General features: G+C 49.5%; 1 protein-coding gene across 8 annotated transcripts in view; it reads left to right on the forward strand.

Moving 5' to 3' along the window:
- FGFR2 (fibroblast growth factor receptor 2) overlaps positions 1-21,790 on the forward strand; it is a 102,505-nt gene that overhangs the window by 12,903 nt on the left and 67,812 nt on the right. For 4 of the 8 annotated variants that reach the window (XM_079900075.1, XM_079900071.1, XM_079900076.1 and 1 more), the window contains 2 exons: positions 14,302-14,568; positions 15,455-15,532. The exons of 2 other annotated variants lie outside the window; for them this stretch is intronic. In XM_079900075.1, coding sequence (XP_079756201.1) covers positions 14,302-14,568; positions 15,455-15,532 — 345 coding nt within the window. The remainder of the gene's footprint in view (positions 1-14,301; positions 14,569-15,454; positions 15,533-21,790) is intronic. 2 more of the 8 variants (XM_079900073.1, XM_079900074.1) reach the window with 1 other exon arrangement.

Here is a 21,790-nt window from a genome sequence, read left to right on the forward strand (position 1 = left end):
TACATTGATTGGTGCAACAAAGATTTCCCAGTGGCCTCCTCTTTCCTGAGCAGGTGGCTCTTCTGTGGAATACTGTGGGGAGCTGCTCATTCTTAAATCTGTCATTTGACTCTTAAACATGTAAGGACAGTGCTGGTTGATGCAGTTTCTTCTCATCTGTCCACATCTATTCCCCTAAAGCTATTTGATGAAAAGTCGTAGACGATAAAACCATTCCAATAATTACCACTTCGTGATTCTTCTGGGATGGTCTCTGGTGGTATGTCGCTTATTGGTAAGAAGCTAACCCTCTCTGCTGCGCAGGAGACCAGAGGGAGACTGCGTGGAGTCCCAGATAGTGTCATGCGGCAGGAGTCACAGCAGGAAGGGCCGGCCCGCAAGGCAGCAGCACGAGGCCATCCCGTTGTCCTCGTCCCAGGTGCTTCAGGCGGTCTGCCCTGGGACCTACTCAGTGTTCAGTTTTGGTCGTCAGTTTGACATTGTGTCAAGCTTTTCTTCAGCATTTCTGGTTTGAGGTTGGGTCAAGGCCTACCTCTGCAGACTGGTATACCTGGGGCTCCTGCAACCTGTGGTCATGGACAGATGCTGAGCCCTCTAATGTCAGAAGCTAGGAAAGCAAAAATAAATAAATAAATAAAAGGTGGGGGAAGGGAAAAAAATTGCCAGAACGAAAGGGCAGAAGCAGCAACACCTATATACTTCCTGTAGCCTTGGCCAGGAAGGGTGTCCCGAGGGAAAAAAGAGGCCGGGGTGCAGAGCCTGTTTTTAAAGCAAACGAAGTTCAGTTTGGTGGTTTAAAAAAAAAAAGAAAGTGAACTCTGAGCGGTTCCAGCCCGACGGGGAGGTGAATCAAGCCTGGTTCAGCCAGTTGCACTCCGCGCCGGCCACCTGCTCGGTGACGCAGAAGACGCAGGCATCCAGAAGGGGGGCTCCGTGTGGGTGAGAGGTTGTAGGATGCTTGGCTGGAAGGTGACACTGCGCGGTTCCCTCTGAGCCTCTCAGCCCTGGTGCGGCCGCAGCTTCCAGAGCCAAGGTCATTACCACAGCACACCTTTCAGATTGCAGCGTCGTTGCTGTGACTCCTTTGAGTTTGTCCCCCAATTATGTTGAGACCCTGCTATGTCCTACTGTGTGCCGGGCTCTGTGGGGATAGAATGACAAGCAGAGAAGTCTCAAGTCCTGTTGAATTGGGGGGGACGGGGGGCGGGGAAGGGGACTGGCATTTGTCAAATACTTGCAAAAAACGAAGGGGCACCTTCCAATCTGAGGTGAAGGTCATCCGAAGTAAAAGCATGGTGTGTCTCAGAGGGAATCGGGGAACCCCGAGGAGGCCAGTGTGCTAGAGATGGGGCTGCGGAAGCAGGCCAGGCCGGGCGGGGCTGGAGCCAGCCTACGTGCCATGTTAAGGGTTTTTCTGGGTCTTCCAACCGTGCGCCTTCCTGAGGCTGGTCTTGAAGGCAGTGGGTGCCGCCTTGATTTGCTGGTAAGTTCACCGCGTCGGCCCTAGTCAGCCCCGGCCAGGTGTGCCAGCTAGGTTGCTCTGTGCCCACTTTGGGAATCCTCCTGACCTCTCTGCTGTCCGGTAAGAGGTACCTACCCTTAAAGGTATGGCGAGTCAGGAGGTCACGGGCAGCCCTCAGCTGCCACTTGAGTGGGGCATCTCCTCGCTCCTTGACAGTCTGGAGCTGCAGTTCCTTACCAGACCCACGTGGATGCAGGGAGACGGCCCCGGGGAGCCAGGGAGACCTAGTGAACACGATTCTGGTCCCCTCTCAGGGGCCTCACCTGGGCACTCAGGGATTCAAACAAGGCTTCCTCCTCTTTCTGTGGAGAGGGGTGCACAATCTCAGCTTAAGAAAGGACCTGGTACGCCCTGTCCATGTCTTGGGAAGCCAAGACGCTGGGGAGCCGTGCACAGCGTTTCCAAGAGCAAATGCTCCCGAGGGTTTTGAAAGGGGCTCTATTAGGACGTAGGGGCTCTTCAAAGTTTGTTTCCTTGAAGTTTTTACCTCTCTGCAAATAGGCGGCTTAGGGTTGGGGAGAAAGGTTAACCACGGTGGCGCCTATCTTAATTTGGAATTTCCTGAATGAATGTGGTTTCAATCCTCAGGCACAGGATTCCCCTAGGGAGATGTTTTCTTTTCTCTGCATATCACGGGAGAAAAGTGATCCCTGTGGCTTGTCCTGCCTTTCTGGGTCCTGCCGGGCCCGGGCCCTGGCTGGGAATGGGCCCTGCCCACCACAGAGGCTCCCCGCCCCCTCTGACTTCAGGGAGACCTCTGCCAGGGGCCATTCTGATCGAGCTGCTCGCTGAAGACCCCTCGGGCTAGGAATCTGTGCCTTCGCCTGCCCGAGCCGGATTTCAGCGCTGGCCGGGCCTGAACTTGCTGAGGCCCGGGCTGCCAGATCAAACCCATTCAAATGAGGAGGCCCATCTGTTTCCCAGTATCCAGCTGCTGTCCCTTCATTTGCAAATGGCTGGGATGCTGCTGGAGGGGGGACCAGTCTGGGGACACATCTGCAGGCTCCGAACGGGTGTTGGAACTGGGGTCCTGCTGAGAGAAGAAAGGCCGGGCCCTTTAAGTAAACTTGCTGAACAATACCCCCATGAGGTCCTGAGCTGCAGAACCCGAGGCAGCCTTGCCCTCAAGGAGTAACTCTTCACCTCCCTCTCTCCTCGTCAAGCTTCCTGTTTTTTTCCCCTCTCATTTGCAGCTGGGGCCGCTTTAAAAGTATTCATGTATTGAGAACGTACTCGCTGAGGGAGGGGCTCGGGAAAATGTCCAATAGGATTTGGACATTGATCTGACCTTTACGGGACTTAGAGGGCAAATGTATCCCCTGGAGTTGGCACCGTTTATGTCAGTAATGGGGCCATGTGAGCCACAGGTAACACTAAGGTGGAAAGGCGACCGCCCCTGAAAACTTGCTTCTGAATGTGGTCAGGCGGCTGGCTTTGCAGCATGCTCTCTGGAACGCAGGCCAACTACCCCGCTCCCTGGAGCCCAGGTCCTCAAGCTAGTGGCCTCTGGGTCTGGCGTTCAGGGGGTTTCATGACCTGCTGTCGGGTTGCAGTGAGTCATCCCTGAGCCCAGCTGGGATCCTCTTTTCTAGGGAGTTCTTTGGGGGGTTACCATGCCCCCCATACAAATATCAGTTATCTCAAATTTGTTGGATGGATGAATAGTAAATGGTATTTTAATAAGCCACAGGCTTCTTCCCTTACAAAAGTAATCAAACAGGTGTTGTACATAGCCGTTGATGATGACGACTCTCACAAGATCCTTGGACGTTTAGTTCCATTTGGGAACATTCCAGAAATCCCCACTTTGGTAACTTACATATATATGATGTGGCAGATTTGTTCATTTGAAAGAAAACCCCTTTTTAAAATCAGACAAATTCAAATTGAGGTTCCCATGTGATTGGAAAAATGTAATCTGCTGATCAGTTAATATATTACTCAGCCATAAAAAGGAACAAAATTGGGTCATTTGTAGAGATGTGGACGGATCTAGAGACTGTCATACAGAGTGAAGTAAGTCAGAAAGAGAAAAACAAATACCGTATATTAACGCATGTATGTGGAACCTAGAAAAATGGTACAGGTGAACCGGTTTGCAGGGCAGAAATAGAGACACAGAGGTAGAGCACAAATGTATGGACCCCAAGGGGGGAAGCGGCGGGGGGTGGGGTGTTGGTGGGATGAACTGGGAGAGTGGTATTGACATGTATACACTGATGTGTATAAAATGGATGACTAATAAGGACCTGCTGTATAAAAAAATAAAATAAAATTCAAAAGTTAAAAAGAAAAAGTATCAAGCTACAGCCCACAAGCAGGAGCCTGGCCTGCTCTGGCCAGTGCTGAGGGGTAGGCAGGCAGGGCACCCCTGCCGGGGTGGAGGCTTCTCTTAGGTGTGCCCCCCACTTTACAAAAGCCTTCCCAGGCAGTCTCTGGTTTTGTCCCCGTGGTGACCTTGACCTAGCCTGGAGGTAGCCTCTTCTACAGACCAGGACTCTGAGGCTCAGGGAGGAGAAGGGGCCGCCCAAGTTGACAGGGTTCATCACTGCCGCAGCAGGTCTAAAGCTTGTCCTTAGACACTGGAGCTGAACTTCTCACAAGGCGGCCCTTGGACCAATAGTATCAGCATTCCCCGGGAACTTGTGGGAAATCCAGAATCTCAGACCCCACCTCAGGCCTCCTGACCTAGAAACGTTGGAAGGGGCGCCCTGGAAGCTGTGTCTGGGTGATCTTTATGCAAAGTAAAGGCTGAGAAGCAGAGCCCCCCTCCTCCACTGCCCCCCCCCCCGCCCCCAGCTCTCAATTGGAGTGGGTGGGTGGAGGCAGACTGTATTCTGCTGGGAATATACTAGATGGATAAACAAAGACCTGATGAATTGGAGATGGGAGCCGTGCAGTCTGTCTTAATGGGAATCAGAGGAGATGATATTTGAGCTGGGCTTTGAAGGCTGAATAGGAGTTTGCCGTGCAGAGTATCGGGACAGGGATGCAGGTAGAGGGAACAGTGCGCATGTGAACAGACAAGCCTCGGGTGTGAGAGAGGGTAGAGCGGGATCTGGGGCCAGGAGCAGCCAGGGCCTTAGTGTGGGTGATGTTCTTTGGGTTTCACCCTGTCGAACTGTGGAGTGGTCTGTGCCTTTTTTTTTTTTTTTTTAAGTGGTGGTAAGATTTGCTTTTCAGAAGATTGCTCTAGTGGCTCATGAAGGACACAGGGGGCGGCCCACGGGTGATGGGTTGGGGGGTGTTGCAGAGCTCTTTCGGAGAGATGGTAGAGGCCTGGAGTAGTGGGCCCGTGGGACCGAAAGCCGCCCTTGCTTTATCTCCAGAGCTGTTGCAGAGACAGACTGAATAGGGGAGGAGATGTGGGGACTGACGAGGTGGGAGGCGAGAGGGAGCAGAGGTGCTTTCGGGTGGATTTGGAGCTTGCGTTGATGTCACGTGGTGACTCCATTCAGCAAGAGGCCAGAGGAGGAGGTTGAAGGTCATCTGCCTGCTTTAGAGAGGACCTCTGTAGACACCCAGGTAAGGTGTTCCCTCGGGCAGGTGGAAACGTGAACCTGCAAGCAGGGGCTTGAGTGGCATTGCCATGTAGGGGTGGGAAAAGCTGCAGAGATGGAGGAGATCAGAATACAGGGAGAAGGACCAGAGGAGCTGGGGGTGGAATTCAGAGCGTATCCACAGGTATGCGGGGCGGGGAGGAGATTCCCAGAAGGGCGGGCAGGTCTCCATGCACGTTCCTGTTCTTGAGAACACATGTGCACACGCGTGTGCGCACACACACACACGCCAGCAGAAAACAGCATGCCGCTGTAGGCAAATAGGCGCTAAGCTGTGTTAGGGGCTCTCCCTTTCCTGTCATCGCCAGCCTTCCACGCTGAGAAGACCTGGTCAGGGGCGTTTCCTCCGTTCACGGTTAGCCAATTTCTAAGTGGCAGAGTTGAGACTCAGGCCTGTTCTGAGTCTGGTCTTTTAACATCCCCAGCCTGTCCTTGCCTTTTCTGAAGAGTCACCAGGGAGGGGACAGAAGTGAGGCTAAACGCTAAGGTACCACAGGGAACAGCTCCAGGAATTGAAGGAGCATCGGATGAGGAAGGTGGCCTCCCACTCTGTACAGTGAGGAGGGCTGCCTGGGGTCAAGGGCTGCCACGAGGACTTGGGGACAAAACTGTTTTGGGGGGCAGAGGATGCGTTTTTCAGGACCGGAGATGATGATGTCTGTTCATTTTACAGGCGATGCCTCTGCAAGCCCACTTCAGGCAGATCCTGTTCATTCCTTCACCTCCTCGCGACACCCCCATCCCTGTTCCCCCCTTTTCCCTTCCTGGTTGTGGTGATACAGGGAGTACAAAACCTTCTGCTGAGAAAAAGAGACAGATTTTCCAGTGGTCTCAGTCAGTCGGCAGGGCCAGCTTTTTGATGATGTGGTTTTTCCTAGAACAGCATGCCCTAGGAAGCCTAGATTTCGAGAAGGGCCAGCCTCCTCCGCCGTGTCTAGCAAGCGTGCTCCCAGAAGGCAGGCTCAGGGCCTGGACGACCAGGGGGCTGAACGCATAGGCTCGCTGTATATCCGACCTGGGGCAGGGGAGCTGCTTGGACACAACTCTTAGCGCCAGTTTCTGCTTCCTGGGCACTAGATACCCTGATGGCTTGTCTCTCTGGGAATTGGGTTTTGAACAAAGGGCTCAATTTTGAAGTTCTTCCTCAAGCAAAGCTACCAATATCCAGGGATTTTATGCGGGTGCTTCTGTTCCGTACCCTCCTCCTGGTGGTCCCGTGGGAATTTTGCTCTCCGAACGTGAGTTCGATGCACGCGTTGTGACCGGGGGAAAACCTCTTTTGTGTCCCTCTTGCTTCCTTTTGGAGGACACTATCATTCATAGCCTAAAACCTTGGATCGAAAGAAGATGGGATGCTGACAAAATACGGGGTGAATATTTCCGCATTTGGGGTCCGAATATTGGGCGGTAACGGTGGCTCACTCTTAAATGTGTACTTTCTTAGGCACTTTACTATTTCCACATTTTTATTTTCTCTTAGGTAACAACGTCATTTCTTTTCCAACTTGGAGAGCTGTTCACCGGGTTTCTCAAAGACAGACCTAAATTATATGAGGGGTGCGCCTAAATATATAATTTTTAATGGTTACCATATTGGAAGCATTAGCCATTATCCCATCTGATCACCAGGAATGTGAGCCAGGCTAGAGTTTCTGGAACAGTCAGGCTACTGTGGCAGAGACAGCTATGAGTGGTTGTCCTGGCCCCCGTGATACCGCCAAGGAGAGTTTTAAGTCCTGACGTGAGTCTGCAAGACACCCCGACAAAGGGTTGGAAGAGAAAACTGCAGCCTGTTTACTTATCTGTGTTCCAGGGCTTTGACTTCTTTGAGGCCCCCATTTTTATGTTGGCAGTATTTCTTGAGGTAGAGAACTTTCATCTTTATATTGTGCAGAGTATTTGTCTCTCCCTTCCCCCCTTAAGGAACAAGTAGTACCCAGGCCTTATAAGGCCTCTGTTTGAGGCCCGGATTTTGTCTCCTGCAAGCCCGTTCTCGTAAAGGAGAAGCTTCGAGCCTGTCTGAGCTGGAAACAGCCAGCTCTGCTGCTGCCATCTGGGTGTCTGCGGAACCCCCGTGCTAGGGCACGCGAGGGTGGTCATTTCTGACTTGAGTGCAGGGACACCAGGACCTTTCAGTCTTTCTACGGCTAAGCTTTGATGCCACCTAGATGGAAACTGTGCCGTAGAAAAGTGTGGGCTTCGCTCTTCCAAAGCCCCTGTGCTCTAAGACACCATGGATTACGGAAAAGCAATGCGATATAGATGTCTGTCTGTCCAGACTCCCTCCGTTCCGGCTGGTAGAAAGTACTTTGGCAGTGCTGTGTATGTGAGGGATTCTGTATTCTGTTCCTGTGGACAGGAACTGGGGGGTTGGCCAGTTGAAACTTCTTGCCGGGACTGGAGTGTGGCCTCTACGGGCCATCGTAAAGACCAGGAGGATGAGTCTGCAACAGACACTTACCTGCTCTGTGCCCTGTGACATTGCAGTGACGTGTGCAGCTGCGTCCTGTGTATTTCTTCTGTCAAGACAGTGGCAGCCCCACAGCAGTGATATTTATTCCTCTCGTGCGAGGTGGCGGAAGGTCGGGAGGGCACCAGGAAACCGGGGCTGTTTACTACTCTTGCCTCACATGCTGGTGTCGTAGTTCCCGGGGAGGCCTGCCACCCATACCCCCTAGCAGGACACCCCTTTCCCTGTCTCTTCCTCCCCTCCTCTCTTGCTGAGGAATCTATTTAGGGATTTCTTTCTCCATTTCTTCCCCTTCCTGGAGGAATGTCTTTAGGGCTTGGATGCCCCTGACTTTCTCAGACGGAGAGACCTCAGGGGGGATGCATTCCAGGGGGGACCCCCCTGCATCCTTGAAACCGGGGCTCCCATTTCTTAGCTGTGATCCTCTTGACCTTTGAAAAGACACTGGTCCCTAGGAAACCCCAGAAAAGGCTGAATTTGTGTAGTTAGTTGTCCCCTTGGCATATGCGGCTCTTTTCTTCCTTAACAGTTTAAATCTGTCATCCATTCTCCACGAAATGATTGGACAGGGCAAGACGCGGGTTTCCCATCTGTTCTCTGTTTGCGTTTGGGCGCCATTTCAAAAACCACACGGGAAAAGTTTATAGGCAAACATTATAAAAAGTGACAGTCTGAAGTGCTGCTATGGCTGGTACGGCAGCATCAAGTGTTACCTGAAATAGCTCCCTGTTCCAGCTTCTCTCCTGTTCCAATTCTCTCCAATTGTCTCAAGACGGCCTCCCGATGACACCAGGGAAGAATTCAGCTGGTCATGTACAGCGAAGTCCCAGAAACCACAGCCTTTTCTGACTTTTACAAGACTTGCCCCTCCCTGGGCTCTGCTCACCCCCAGCAAGGATTGGTTTCGCTGTGTTGATTTCCTGTGAAGTAAAGCTGGTGACATCAGCGTGATGTCACACCTCTGCCCTGATCCACTGCGGGACTTGGGGTGTCAGGCAGCCCTCACCTCCTCAATCTCCTCTCCGCATTTGGAGGCCCCTCAGTTCTACATTCCAGGAGCTCCCAAAGCATCCCGGCTTCAGAGTTTCTTAGGGGTGGGAAGGAGATGCAGCTCTGGACAGGAATCACACACCAGCCGTGTGCAGTGGCGGCTGTTAGTCACACCATTCACTTTTTGATGAGCTGCAGAGATGCCCATCTCTCATTTTTTAATATCAGATTAGTCCATTTATTGGAAAGCAGCTGTGTGATAAGATGCCACTTGTGCTTCTCAAGTGTTTGAAACTTGTGGGGAGAAAGTTCAGATTGATGCAACCAAAGATCTGCACAGCCGAGCTGCCCCCGCCAGGCGTGTGGCCTCAGCAAGTAGAAACACGTGCCTTTTCGTCCTCCCAGAAAGTAAACTCAGCGCCTTGTTTGTTTAACACTTTTAGGTACAGAGACAAAGAATGTCCAGCACTGGTGTGTGCGCTCCAGCCTTCTTGCTTCTTTGTGGATTGTAATTTATATTATGAAAGATATGAGGAAACATTTTCTGTCCGTGGAAGCCTCTGAAAGAGCAGTTGGTGCATAGCAAAGTGGCTTCTGGAGCCTTCTCCTCGTTGTGTTTTGGTGAGAACAGATGACGGAAGTGTTGGGCTGTGTGTGTGCTCTGCATGGATTTCTCCACTCCTGTCTGTAAGAAAGAGTAAAAAGTATGCTACAGTACCAGAAAAAATAAATGCAGGAGATATTAATATTGCTATAAAAGGTATCGTTTAAATCTCTCAGGGAATACTTTGCCCCGTGTCAACCATCATATTTTATAGAGCAGGCCGTGCAGCTTGGTGGACTCAAGGGGAGGCATGACCTGTGACCCTGGGAGGTGATCACATCACAGTTAGAGGGGTGGGTAGGGTACCGCAGGTGCAGCATCACTGATGTCAGAGGGAACCGGCCCGTTGTCTCCATGGAGCAAAGTGAGGTCGGTACCACTGTGGAGGTGTCCACAGAGCACTCGGGAGCACGTGGCAGGGAGTCACCTGGAGGATAGCGGCACAGAAGAGAAACCAAGCCCCAGTGGCCGCGTGGGAGGGGCAGGGACAGAGCTGCCTCCACTGAGCCAGTGGTTTGGGTCTCGGGCTAAGTGTCCGTACCCTCGGATGTCTTCGATGCAGGAACCTACGAGCTGGGCCACGGGAGCTGCTGGGTGGCCTGGGATGGGTGTGTCGTTCTGCCCCTCACCCCCACCATGTGCCCCACTGGTCTTCCCCGACTTTTAACCCCCAACCTCTTCTCCCTTCTTCTCCCCTTTCTATTCACTCTCCCATCCTCCCTAAGTTGCGCTTGAAGTCCTAGATCATGCAGGGGTATTGCTGGGTTCTGCCGGGGTTCCCCAAAGCCGCCACAGACCCCCAGATGAGCCTGTTGTGAAATAATCAGCTGGGAAGGGGGAGCACACACTTGTAGAATCTCCCGCTGGTAGTAGTTACTGGTTTCAGACCTTGAAGGTGGATGGCTTAATGTTATGAGTGAACATTGTTATCTTATTGATGTATTTTGGGGAATTATTTTACTACCCTTGAAGCTTATCATCTAATTGGAAAACTGAGTGACAGGTTTTTTTTTTTTTTTTTTTTGCGGTACACGGGCCTGTCACTGCTGTGGCCCCTCCCGTTGCGGAGCACAGGCTCCGGACGCGCAGGCTCAGCGGCCATGGCTCACGGGCCCAGCCGCTCCGCGGCACGTGGGATCTTCCCGGCCCGGGGCACGGACCTGTGTCCCCTGCATCGGTAGGCAGACTCTCAACCACTGCGCCACCAGGGATGCCTTGGGTGACAGTTTTTGTTTGTTTTTTTTTTAAAGAAATGAAATCCTTTAGTTTATTTATTTATTTTTGCTGTGTTGGGTCTTCGTTTCTGTGCGAGGGCTTTCCCTAGTTGCGGCAAGCGGGGACCACTCTTCATCGCAGTGCACGGGCCTCTCACTATCGCGGCCTCTCCCGTTGCGGAGCACAGGCTCCAGACGCGCAGGCTCAGTAGTTGTGGCTCACAGGCCCAGTCGCTCCGCGGCATGTGGGATCTTCCCGGACTGGGGCACGAACCCGTGTCCCCTGCATCAGCAGGTGGACTCTCAACCACTGCGCCACCAGGGAAGCCCTGGGTGACAGTTTTGACCTGGTTTTCCTGGAAATTAAAACCACTCTTAGTATCTCAAGTCACCTTACCAGTCCTTTTGACCTGGGAGCCAATCATTAGTAGCATCACTCTGTATGCATGGCGATACAAATCCAAGGAGTCTCTCTGATGATCCTCCGAAAAGAGAGGCGCTCGAGATCGTGGTAGTGTCTTCAGCCTTGAAGAATGATGGAGATAGTGACCGTCATGGGCCCAACAAGGTATAGTTGGAAGGTCAGGTTCATATTGAATGGCTTGTTGGATTCTCAAGATAATATCCTGTTTTGGGGGCATTCTTGCTTCTCAGGAGATGAGGAGCTGAGGCCGAGAGCCTAGGTAGGAGCAGAGTGGCCTTGGACCTCAGGGCTTCATCCTTTTCCCAGGCAGGCCGCACGCACTTAACCAGCATCTCCTGTGTGTCCAGCCTGAACAGGACGTGGTCCTTACTGCCCCGTGTTACCTCCTTCTGCAGCAGCAGGTGGTAGTGTCCTTTCGGTGATGTTGGTCCAGCATCTCAGATACTCCTGGTTTCAGCAAGACTTTGTGGTTTACCCATTTCAGATGAAGGAAAGGCTTCTCAGTCAAAATGCTTTCCTTTAAAAATGGAGAAATCATAATTCCACCTTTGTCCGGAGGGAAATTTTTCTGCATCATAACTGCAAGTGTCTTGCTTTTTTTTCTTTTTAAACAAACAAAACAGAAGCAAAACAGTATTAGAGCTTTCCAGTGCCTCCATGAAATAGGGACATGGCTTCCCCTTATCCGAGGGCCAGGACAGAACAGGTTGGCCCTACGGGTCCTGGGCTCTCCTTTAAGGGAGGAAAGTGTTGCAGCTTCTGACCAGCTGGCTTCTTGCTCAGTCATCTCTTGATGACCAGTTCTGGCTCAGAGGAAAGCAGATTCCACAACATTCTTGGTAACTTGCTGATCATACAATGTGGTTGTAATAAATATCGATTATTTTATGACCCAGGCTAAGCCACTGGCAGCTCATCCTAACATTGTGGGTGCTGTTTCTGTGATCAGTTGTTGGAGACCCAGGACCCAAATGACATCTGATCCTCGCCTTGACCAGCTGTGAAAGAGGTGGGCCAGGTGGCCTTTGGGGGCCCGTCATTTCAGATATTGACTGGCCCTGACTCTAGGAGGTGGGAAGAGGAGATGCTCTGAGATTACGGGCCAAGCTGATTCCTTTGTTCTTCTCCGTTTCCCCTCTTACCCGCATTTCTGCTCAGGATCCAGAGTTCAAAACATTTTTATTAGTCCCTGAATTCGGCAGCATTACGACTTAGCCTTGGGAGGCCGCATCTGAGGACCTTCCAGCTCAGTTCCCAGCAACATCTTTTAAGTATTGCTTTGCCCTTCACTTCTCTCCAGAGAAGACTTCTCTGACCATGCTATACAACAGGAGTTGGTGAACTTGCCCTAAAGGGCGAGACTGTAACTATTTTAGGTTCTGCAGGCCATTAGGTCTCTGTTTCAACTACTCAGCTCTGCCACTGTCACATCACAGCAGCCCCAGACGATACGTAAGCATGGCCGTGCGCCTATAAAACTTTGTTTACAAAGACAGACGATGGCTGGGTTCGGCCCAGGAGCTGTGGTTAGCCAACTCCTGCTTTGGAGCCCGGAGCCTCCATCTCTGGGTGTGCCGCTAACCTGCTGAATCTTCTCCCTGACACTTAGGACCACCTGCATGCTTTCTCATTTTGTCGATGTTGTATTTATTGTCTGTCACCCACTGTAATTAATATCCCATAAGTGCAAGGACTGTTTTTGTTTCCTGTTGCTTCTTGAGCATCCGGAATGAAAAGCAGCGTGGCCCGTAGTAGGTGCTCAATAAATAACTGTTGAATGAGAAAAACACACTTTTGAAATGTAACCTGCTTGTCATTGGGGCTTTCTGCCCTTGCTTTGGGGTGTGTTTTTCCATGTTAAACATGACTTCTATTTTCTCCTCTTTGTGTGGTAACCTCCTTATGTTCCCATCCTGTTCAACGTCTGGGCCCTTCTTGGCGTGGATGCCTCGGTGAGGCTAGGGGTGCCCCTTTGGGGGGCCCTGGCCCTCCATGTTGGCTGGCGGTGGTGGTGGGGAGAAGGATTTTTCTAGAACCAGATGCGTGCGGCTCTTGCTGGTCCTTGGATACAGGGACTGAAACGTGAAGTAACTTTCTTTCAATCTTATGTGGGAGATTGGTCCAGGCCACATTCAGAAGGACAAAACAATTGCCTTGTGATGTTGCCCAGCTTTGGAACCATCCCAGAGCCGGGAAGCTTTGTGTTTTTCTGGGCCTGGGACTCTGGGTACCATTCATAGTTCTCCCTGTGGAGGATGAAAGCCGATTCACAGACCCTCGTGGGTCCCGGCTGGCAGCTCCGGCTGTTCTTGACGCACGGCTCCTTGTCAGTCCTTTCGCGGAGGCTGGATCCTGCCAGGTCCCATCTTGCCCTGTTCGAAATGATCACCTTCCATGCGTCTGCCTGGGGCAGGGGAGGGGCTCACAAAGAGCCACAAGACCTCAGCCCTCGCTTCAGGATCTTGGCATCTCCTCTGGACAGGACAAGTCCCTCAGGAATGTTGTCCGTCCCCAGGAGCTGGGGAAGAGGGGAGACCCGCTTCCCTCTGGGCCAGGGTGGCTGGTGGCACTCCCTCATCTGGGAGGGCACGAGTGATTTGGGCCTTGAAGGGCGGGTTGGTGTTAGCGTGGAGGCAAGGGAGGAAGGAACAGCCCTAAAGGAGACAAAGGCCGAGGCCTGAGGAGGCTGAAACCCAGGGTGTATGGCAGGGGCTTTTGGGCAGGGAGCGGTCCAGCTTTCCGAACGGAGCGACAGTCCTGCAGCCTTCAGCAGCTTCATTTCAGGATCCATTTACGTGTAATGGGGGCTGGGGACCGCCTCTTGGCTCCCTGGGGGCATTTTTCTCTTTTCTGTTTTGACATTAACGCCTTCAGGCTATTATTATTTTAAGGGAAAGCAGTGTATCCCAGCTCACCCAGCGCCGAAGTAAGACTCCAGACCAGCAATGTTCCGATCTGAGCCTGAGAGTTTGAGGCATTTCTTTTTAAGAAGCTCAGATTTATGACAACAGGCAGAGTCAGCACAAATAAATAGGGGTGTGTGTGTGTGTGTGTGTGTGTGCGTGCGTGCGTGCGTGTGTGTGTGCACAGCCATGCAGTCATGTGGAATTAAACCATTTGTAAAACACACGATCTCACAGATTAAAAACGCCACGATGATAGACTTTCCCGGGGGTTACAGTGTAAGCAGGCTTTGGATTGATCATCGACTTCAGAGTTTTCTTGTACAGTGTCTTTCCAGGTTGGGTTTGGGTTTGTGTTTAACGCTCTACAGTTTGTGGAAACTCAGTGGGGCAGCTTTTGCCGGGTGCTTCCTCTGGTTGGTTTTGGATTCTCCTCTTCTCCTTGGTGAGGGCGGCTTCTGGGGGTGCGAGGAGAAGCAGACACCCTGGGGCCATTTGCAAAGCATGAACTGCCTCTCTTGGGAGTCAAGGGGCCTCCACTGACCTTTGTTGGACGTTCTCTCCTTTCCCTCTTTCCCATCTGTCTCCGTCTTCTCTCTCCCACCTTTCTGCAGAGCCATCAACCAAATACCAAATTTCCCAACCAGAAGTTTACGTGGCTGCGCCCCGGGAATCGCTAGAGTTGCGCTGCCTGTTGCGAGATGCCGCCATGATCAGTTGGACTAAGGATGGGGTACACTTGGGGCCCAACAATAGGACAGTGCTAATTGGGGAGTACTTGCAGATAAAAGGTGCCACGCCTAGAGACTCCGGCCTCTATGCTTGTACTGCTGCTAGGAATGTAGACAGTGAGACTGTCTACTTCATGGTCAATGTCACAGGTGAGTTGGCCTGCCAGCTGTCTGCTCTCTCTCTTCTCTGTAGCCATTTTTCTGGGTAAAGTGTTATTGGACAAGTGAAATCATGGTGGGATCTGCTAATTGGATGCCAGGCACAGAACTTCACAGTTTGTGATTGATCTGTTGTTGAAGTTCTTCTACGGGACCTGGTATATCAGAGAGGCTGGTCGTTAAAAATGACGGGATTCTCATGTGCACAGTAACATTTTTCATTTAAGACAGCACACTTTCCTATAAGTAAAAACACATCTTTTTTTTTTTTTTTTTAACCCCCATACCACCGGCATCCTTGGCATTTAGAACATAGAATTGAAACTTGGATGCTGAAGATTTCTGCTTCCTTTTGTTAAAATTTGAGTTTCTCTCCTTGACTTTTCTTCCATGTGGTGAGGAGGGACTGCACAGGACCCGTTTGCAGCCAAGTTTAAAGTTCCGCTTTCAGAATATTAGTAAACGGTCAGAAGGCCACACGGGGGCTAAGTTTTTCTAGCGACTAATTTGCTTTCTTGAAGTAGACCCCGAGTGCTGAAAGCTTGTGTTGGAAAGAATCTTTGGATATTACACAATCAGTAAGTTCGTTGGGGACTCGAGTACCATTTGAAGCTTAAAATCCAGTTTCAGTATATCCAATTTTATAGCATGTTTAAATAAGGTGAAAGCAAAAAACGTTGAGAATCATAATATAGACGAACTATCATCATGGAGTGAAAATTTAAGCCATTAAAACCATCTTAACTAAACACGGTCTCAGACTTCTTGCCTGGGTTCCTGGGTTGTTGAATCCCCTTTCCAGAAAGACTAAGTTGTAGATGATTGCAACCTTTGGCTCAGCAAAAACACAACCATGGATATGTTCTTTTGAATACAGATGCCATCTCATCCGGAGATGATGAGGACGACACAGATGGCTCGGAGGATTTTGTCAGTGAGAACAGTAACAGCAAGAGTAAGTAATTGCTGTCTCTGAAGGTCCCCGAGAGAGGAGAGCTCAGTGGGAAGGCCTGACTCTAAGCTGTCTCCCTGTCGACTCTTCGGGATGCTGTCGCCCGCGGTCCCCACCTCTCTCTGCTGTGTCTCCTCTCTTGACTTTCAAATCTGAGAATAAACCAGTGTTACTGTACACCCTTCTCTACTGTTTGTTCTTTCTTATTGTGTCAGTAGCCACTTTTCTTTTGAAAGCAGTTATGACTTTTCTTTCCTTGGTTTTCCTTTTTCCTCTGGCTTCTTGCTGTTTGGAGACGTAAAGCCAGCAGAGCCGTGTAACATCCTGGTCTCGTTCATAACCGTCGACGGTGCTTGGCTTGTCCCAGTGGTTCTCCACGGGGGGTGATTCTCCTCCTTCCCCCTCCCCAGGGGGACACTGGGCAATGTTTGGTTGTCTCAGCACAGGAAGTCGGGGGGATGCTAGTGGCTTTGCAGAGGCCAGGGATGCTGCTAATAAACATCTTTACAATGTACAGGGCAGCCCCATAACAAAGAATTATCTGGTCCAAAATGTGGATAGTGCCAAGGTTGAGAAACCATGGCCTTGTGAAACATTAGTGCTTGCTGAGCAGAAATAAGGGAAGTGTGTCTTACGTTGCAGATAGAAAAGGGGGGCAACGAATGCTGTTTGCGCATTTAAAGGCAGTTAAAGCACTGCTGTAACTGACACTAGGAGGCCTTTACATGGTGAGTGAGAATGTGGCCTCTCAGAGCTGGGCAGCCTCGGTTCAAATGCTGCTCCACCACTGCCGAGTTGGGTAACCTTGGGCAAGTAATTTAACTTTTGTGCCTCAGTTTCTTTATCTGTAAAATGGGAATAATCACAGTATCTTTGGGGGTTATGAGGATTAGTGAGTCCATATTTGTACATTGCTCAGAAAAATATTTGTGAGTGTTTATTCAATAAAGAAGATCAAATATTTCCAATAACATGGTTGGAATATTTCCAAAGTGATTTTGCATTGGTCAGTGGCATTCTTTGCTTAGATGTTATATGCTACGTTTTCTCAAAAGGATATTACTTTAATAACTTTAAACAAGGCCTAAATAATAAGATAATTCGTTATTAAAATAGACCCAGGGCTTTTTCAAGGAAGAAGAGAAAAATCCATGTTGTCCGGCACCTGGGATAATGTTTTGCTTAAGTGGGGAACTGGATTTGTCTCTTGAGTCTCCTAGCAGCTTAGGCAAAAAGGGAGGTATTTTGGCTCATATAGTTTTCACTCTTCGGCAAGAGAAAGCTTGCGACCACTAGCATCAGCGTCACTTAAGAACTTACTGGGAATGAAAATTCTCGGGGTCCACCCCGGACCCACTGAATTAGAAACTTTGGGAGTGATTCTGATGCACAGGAAGCGTAAGAACCACTGGCTTAGGGATTCACACATGCAGATCTGCTTCCAGAAGGAGTTTATTGTTAGCGATCTCGTTGGTAAAACAGTGGGTAATAAGGCGAGTGAAAGTGTCTTCCGCTGTGCTTTGTACCAGCCTTCTAATGAGGTGGTTGTTATCATTGCGATTTAGTAATAAAACACTGGTACGTTACAACATGCCGCTCACTTCTTATTAGTTCTCTGGCTCTGGCAGGAGAGGCAGTGACCCTGACAGTGATGAAAAGGGTCTGCTCTGGGCCGACTCTGGGCTGGCTGCTGGTTCAGTCAGTGCCCCCAACGACCAGATAAGGTGGAGACAGGAGTTGTTTGTGTTTTATTCATTGGCAATCTGTGATTCAGTGAGCCAATAGCCGAGCCGCAGTTCAGTCAGAGAGGCCTGTTGCATGTCTAATCACAGCGCCCCTCTGCCAATACTCAGGGTGATGACGGGGGTGAAGGGAGGATGCTCGCACAGCTGTTTACAGCTCTCAAGTGGTACCCGTGTGTGGGAGCCATTGCTGGTGACTGGGACATCAGATTCAGCGCGGTTCTGTTGGCATGCCTGGGAACCGTGTTGTTCTGGTGATCAGTCCCCTGCCTAATAACACGTTACCCGGAATATGCAGGAAGTTATCAAATGTAACGGCAGGGTAGGCTGAATGAACTGAATCTCTCTCTGATGACTCTCTTTTCATCCTGAATACTAGTCCTGACTGCTCAGTGCCCAGGTAGGGCCAGGTAGTAGAGTGTTGCATTTAAGGCACGCCAACCCACGTTGAGTGAATGGCCGTGCCTTCCTTCACCTTGCAACCAGGGTTCTTTGTAATTAGCTCTCGAATGACACCAACTCTGCCCCGAAGTGGGTGCTCTGCAGTGATTAAGGGCTGGTGTTAGCTGTACCAGGCAGATACTGCTGTCGGGAATTGCCTCTGTTTGGTGCCTGTGAAACATTAGATGCGATTTAAAGTGATAGCAGTTCTTAGCTGGCTCCTTGGCCTCTGCCATCTGTTAGTGTGATTAGGCCGGTCTGATTCACAGGTGCAGCCTGGGGCGGCTGAGATTAAGCAGCTGTGGCCCGTGTGGACAGAGGAATGCCATGGCCAGGGTAATTGGCGAGGCGGGGAAGGGGATGTTGCCATTAAGACAATTTTTTGCCACCTCGAGTGTCAAATGCCTGACCTGATTAATAGGGAACATTGTAGAAGCACTGAATTCTTTGCATTTTCAGCCACCTGGAAACCACTCATGTGTCCAAATTGATTCCTTCGGTGCCTTCTGATTGCCTGGAGATGCCACTGGGGTGTGTTTGAAAGTTCCCCGTCAGTGAAGTTAACAAATGATGCTCCGGTAACCCTGTGCTGACACTGATAGCCCTGAGCTTCTCTGAGAAGGGTTTTTCTCTTTTAGGATTGGTCTACGTTAGTTCTCCATCAAGTGACTCCAAAAATAGATTGTAGGTTACTCTCATTGCTGGTATTCTTGTTTATCTAATTTTGTCAGTTAACTCTCGGAAGCCAAGCTTATCTGCCTGGTAGAGTTCTTCTTAGATTCTGTACGGAGTGCAAAAAGTATGGTAGTCAAATATAATGGCAAAAAGCACAGTCAAAAATTAAGGCAGGATTGTTGCATTTTGGCCGTGAAACTGGTATCCGTTAACCTCCAGGTCCGATTTGAGTTTTATAGGAATGTACTGCAATGTTCAGGTTGATCTGAACTCTTACCTCATCCTGCGAGACCCAGCTCAAAAGTGGGCTCCTCTGTAGAGGATTTCCTTGTTTACACTGGACGATTGAGTGGCTTTGACTGTTGCTCACGGGTTCTGTTGTATCACAGGTAGTGTACATTGTATCACGTGTAGTATCACGTATCTCAGACCTGCCTTTTCTGGTAGATTGCTTCTGGAGGGCAAGGACTAGCCTGGATGTTGAATGAATATTTTGTGGAACTACCGTCCTCACGTATATCTTTTACAGATCCCATTAAAAACAGAGCAGCGTTCAGGTTTGGTTTGTACATTAAGAGAATAAGCTGATGTTTCTCAAAGAGTATCCCTTGGAACCCTAGTTTGGCATAAATTCTCTGCCAAAAATGACTTGTATTTTGAAATGAATTTGGAAAATACCTCATACCGTGACCTTTCTTGAAGACTTACAGTGTCCATCAGCCTGTTACAAGCTCTGAGAAGTTCTGTAGTAAGACATCTGTTTCTTTTTGTCCTTTCCCAGGGTTTTCCAAACTTACTGACCGTAAGACCCTTTTTAAAATATAGCATCTATTCACATCCTGCTGCACGTGCTTTGAAAATCCCCGCAATGGGCTGGTTTGATTGATCTGACTCTGCCTCCCCTTTAAGGCAAGTTCTTCCATCACAGATGTGAAGGGCATTCTCTGGTCATATTTTAGCAGCTGACTAGCTGATGACCTCACACTTGACCAGTGCTAGACGTTTCCCTGAGTGGAACAATCTTGTGATGTCACTGCGAGCCCGGCTGCCAGGAAATAATGTTGCTACACATGCCCTTTGGTGAAAGAGACTTTCTCCGGACAGAAAGTGGTGATTTCAGATGCTAATTTTTGAAATGCGTCCAGGTTGAGGATTTTGAAAAGGTTCAAGCTTTGTGCTTTAGCTTAAAAAAGCGTAACTTAACTAGTCCTTGCCTTCCCTAGGTACTAGGTATCTTAATGGGTTATCTGGCAGCAAATAGATAGACGTGTCTGTCCGTTTTTTTCGAGGTACTTTTTATCACCTCCGGCTTGTGTTTAAGTGATTCCTGTCTCTGGAGAACTTGAGACTGACTTCTTGGGAAGGGCATGAGTGACAGAAGGTTCAGGTTGGCTGCTTAACTAGAGGGAATTGATAGTAAGACAGTCGTATCAGGTGGAGTGGTTCTTCCTATTGAGTAAAGAGAGAGAAGGTAATTTTCTATTTTGGCTTTATTTTCGTTCAGACCTGCATCTGCCCATCCTCCATATTAGGGAGAAAGGCAATTTTTTTTTTTTTTTTTTGTTGTAAGCAACTGGGGAAAATGAAGGTTCTTGGCCTGAGATTCTAAACGTTCATTGATAGACCTGCTGATCGTAACAGTTCACCGTCTCCTTGGCTCTAATTGAGATTTTCCTTGGAAGAGATCGTACCTAAGTTGGTAAATGCTGGTTTCTTAGTTGTGTTGAAGTTTCCAGGAACTGAAGAAAACAAATTTTTAGAAAATGTACCAGCTGCCTAAAGTTTTTGAAACACCTTTGCGGTGAAAACCTCATTACAAGTTTGGTTTGGGTGTTTTATCACAAAGGCCGGGGGTGGTGTTCCATCCATTCGGCCAGATTGAGCGTCTTTTCTTTCTCGGCCTCCCCTCTGGTCCAGCAGCATCACCGGCCACTAGCGGGTTCTCTTTTGAAGGCAGAGCCTGGGAACTCCCCCAAGCAACTGGTCTCCCAGTGGACTTAGGCGTTTCACATGTGGGTCGCTTGCCTGGTTTGTTTTAATGTATTTCTTATTGAATGCCTTGTTGGTCAGCAAGCTGTTGTTTTAATGAGATTTCTCCAATAAAGCCCCCCTGAGCCCCACAGTCACACCTTCACTGACATCTCCATATTTTGTTGGATTTGTTTTCTGTTTCTCTGTGCAAAACTGAAGACAGATGAACTGCAGTCTACTGCAAGGATGGGGTAGAGCTCTCAGAGACGTGCCTCCTTCCCTCATCAGGGGTCAAAGCATTGAAATGTCCTGATTAGTGATATTTTTAAAGGCACTAATTATAGACTTAAGACAGAGGCCTTAGTGAGGCTTTAGAGAGTTTGTGAGACTTAATCTAAGAGCTGAAACAGGCTGTTGTTTTTTTCTTTTACATCAATAAAAATACAGTTGGCAGTCATCAGCAGCCACAGCTCACATAAATCTTGAACTTTTGACTTAATTACCATGGGAGAGTTCAAAGGGCAGCATGGAGTGGTTGAAAGAGCACTGCTCAGGGAGCTGGAGACTTGGGTCTAGCCTCAGCCCAGCCTCTGGCCATGTGACCTTGATCAAATCACTTAACCTTTCTGGACGACATTGATCACACCAGCCGTTGGGCCAGATGGTCACTGAGGTCCCTTTTGGTACAGTGGTAATTTGAGTCCATGTTTTTCCTTTAAACCACCAGGCTGTATTCTCTCTATTTGGTGAGAGAGAGAGAGAGAGAGAGAGAGAGAGAACCATAAACCTTCGATGCCGGGGTGGGGACACGTAAGAGTTTTTGTGGGAGCTGGCTCAGCAGCCCATGTTTTCTCCTTGGGTTTAGGTTGCAGGGTCAGAATAAATCCTCTGATCCTATCATTTGTTGACAGAATCAATATCTGTGTAGAATATAGATAGATACCTGGAAAGAATGTTAGAACCGGGAGGGGCCTTATCAGAACATTCAGTTCAGCTCCCTCATTTTATAGCTCAGGCTTTTAACAGTCGTCCATCTGGTCCGTCCATCCATCCATCCATCCATCTGTTCAATAAACACTTGAGTGCCTGCTTCACAGTCTGAAGGTGGCTTGAGCCGCACGCTCCAGGTGATCTGCCCTTATTGGTCAGCAGACATCGAGAGGAATATGTTTCAGTCTAGAAACACTCTGGGCATGGAAACAGACATAAGTAACCAGGAAGATGGTGGACCAGAGAAGGAATGATGAATCTTTATTGTGGGTTGAAGGGGGGTTAAGAAAGGCTGTGTTGAGGGAACCTTGAGGGAAGTTTCTGTGGGGTTATAAATCTGCTTAACCAGCCACAAGTTAAGAGACTTCTGTTGTATTAAATTAAAATTCTACTTGGTATTATTATTAACATACAGTATCTGTTTCAGTGTAGAAAATGGTAA

This window comes from Stenella coeruleoalba (assembly GCF_951394435.1).
Source record: "Stenella coeruleoalba genome assembly, chromosome: 16".
In the NCBI taxonomy this organism is placed as follows: domain Eukaryota; kingdom Metazoa; phylum Chordata; class Mammalia; order Artiodactyla; family Delphinidae; genus Stenella; species Stenella coeruleoalba.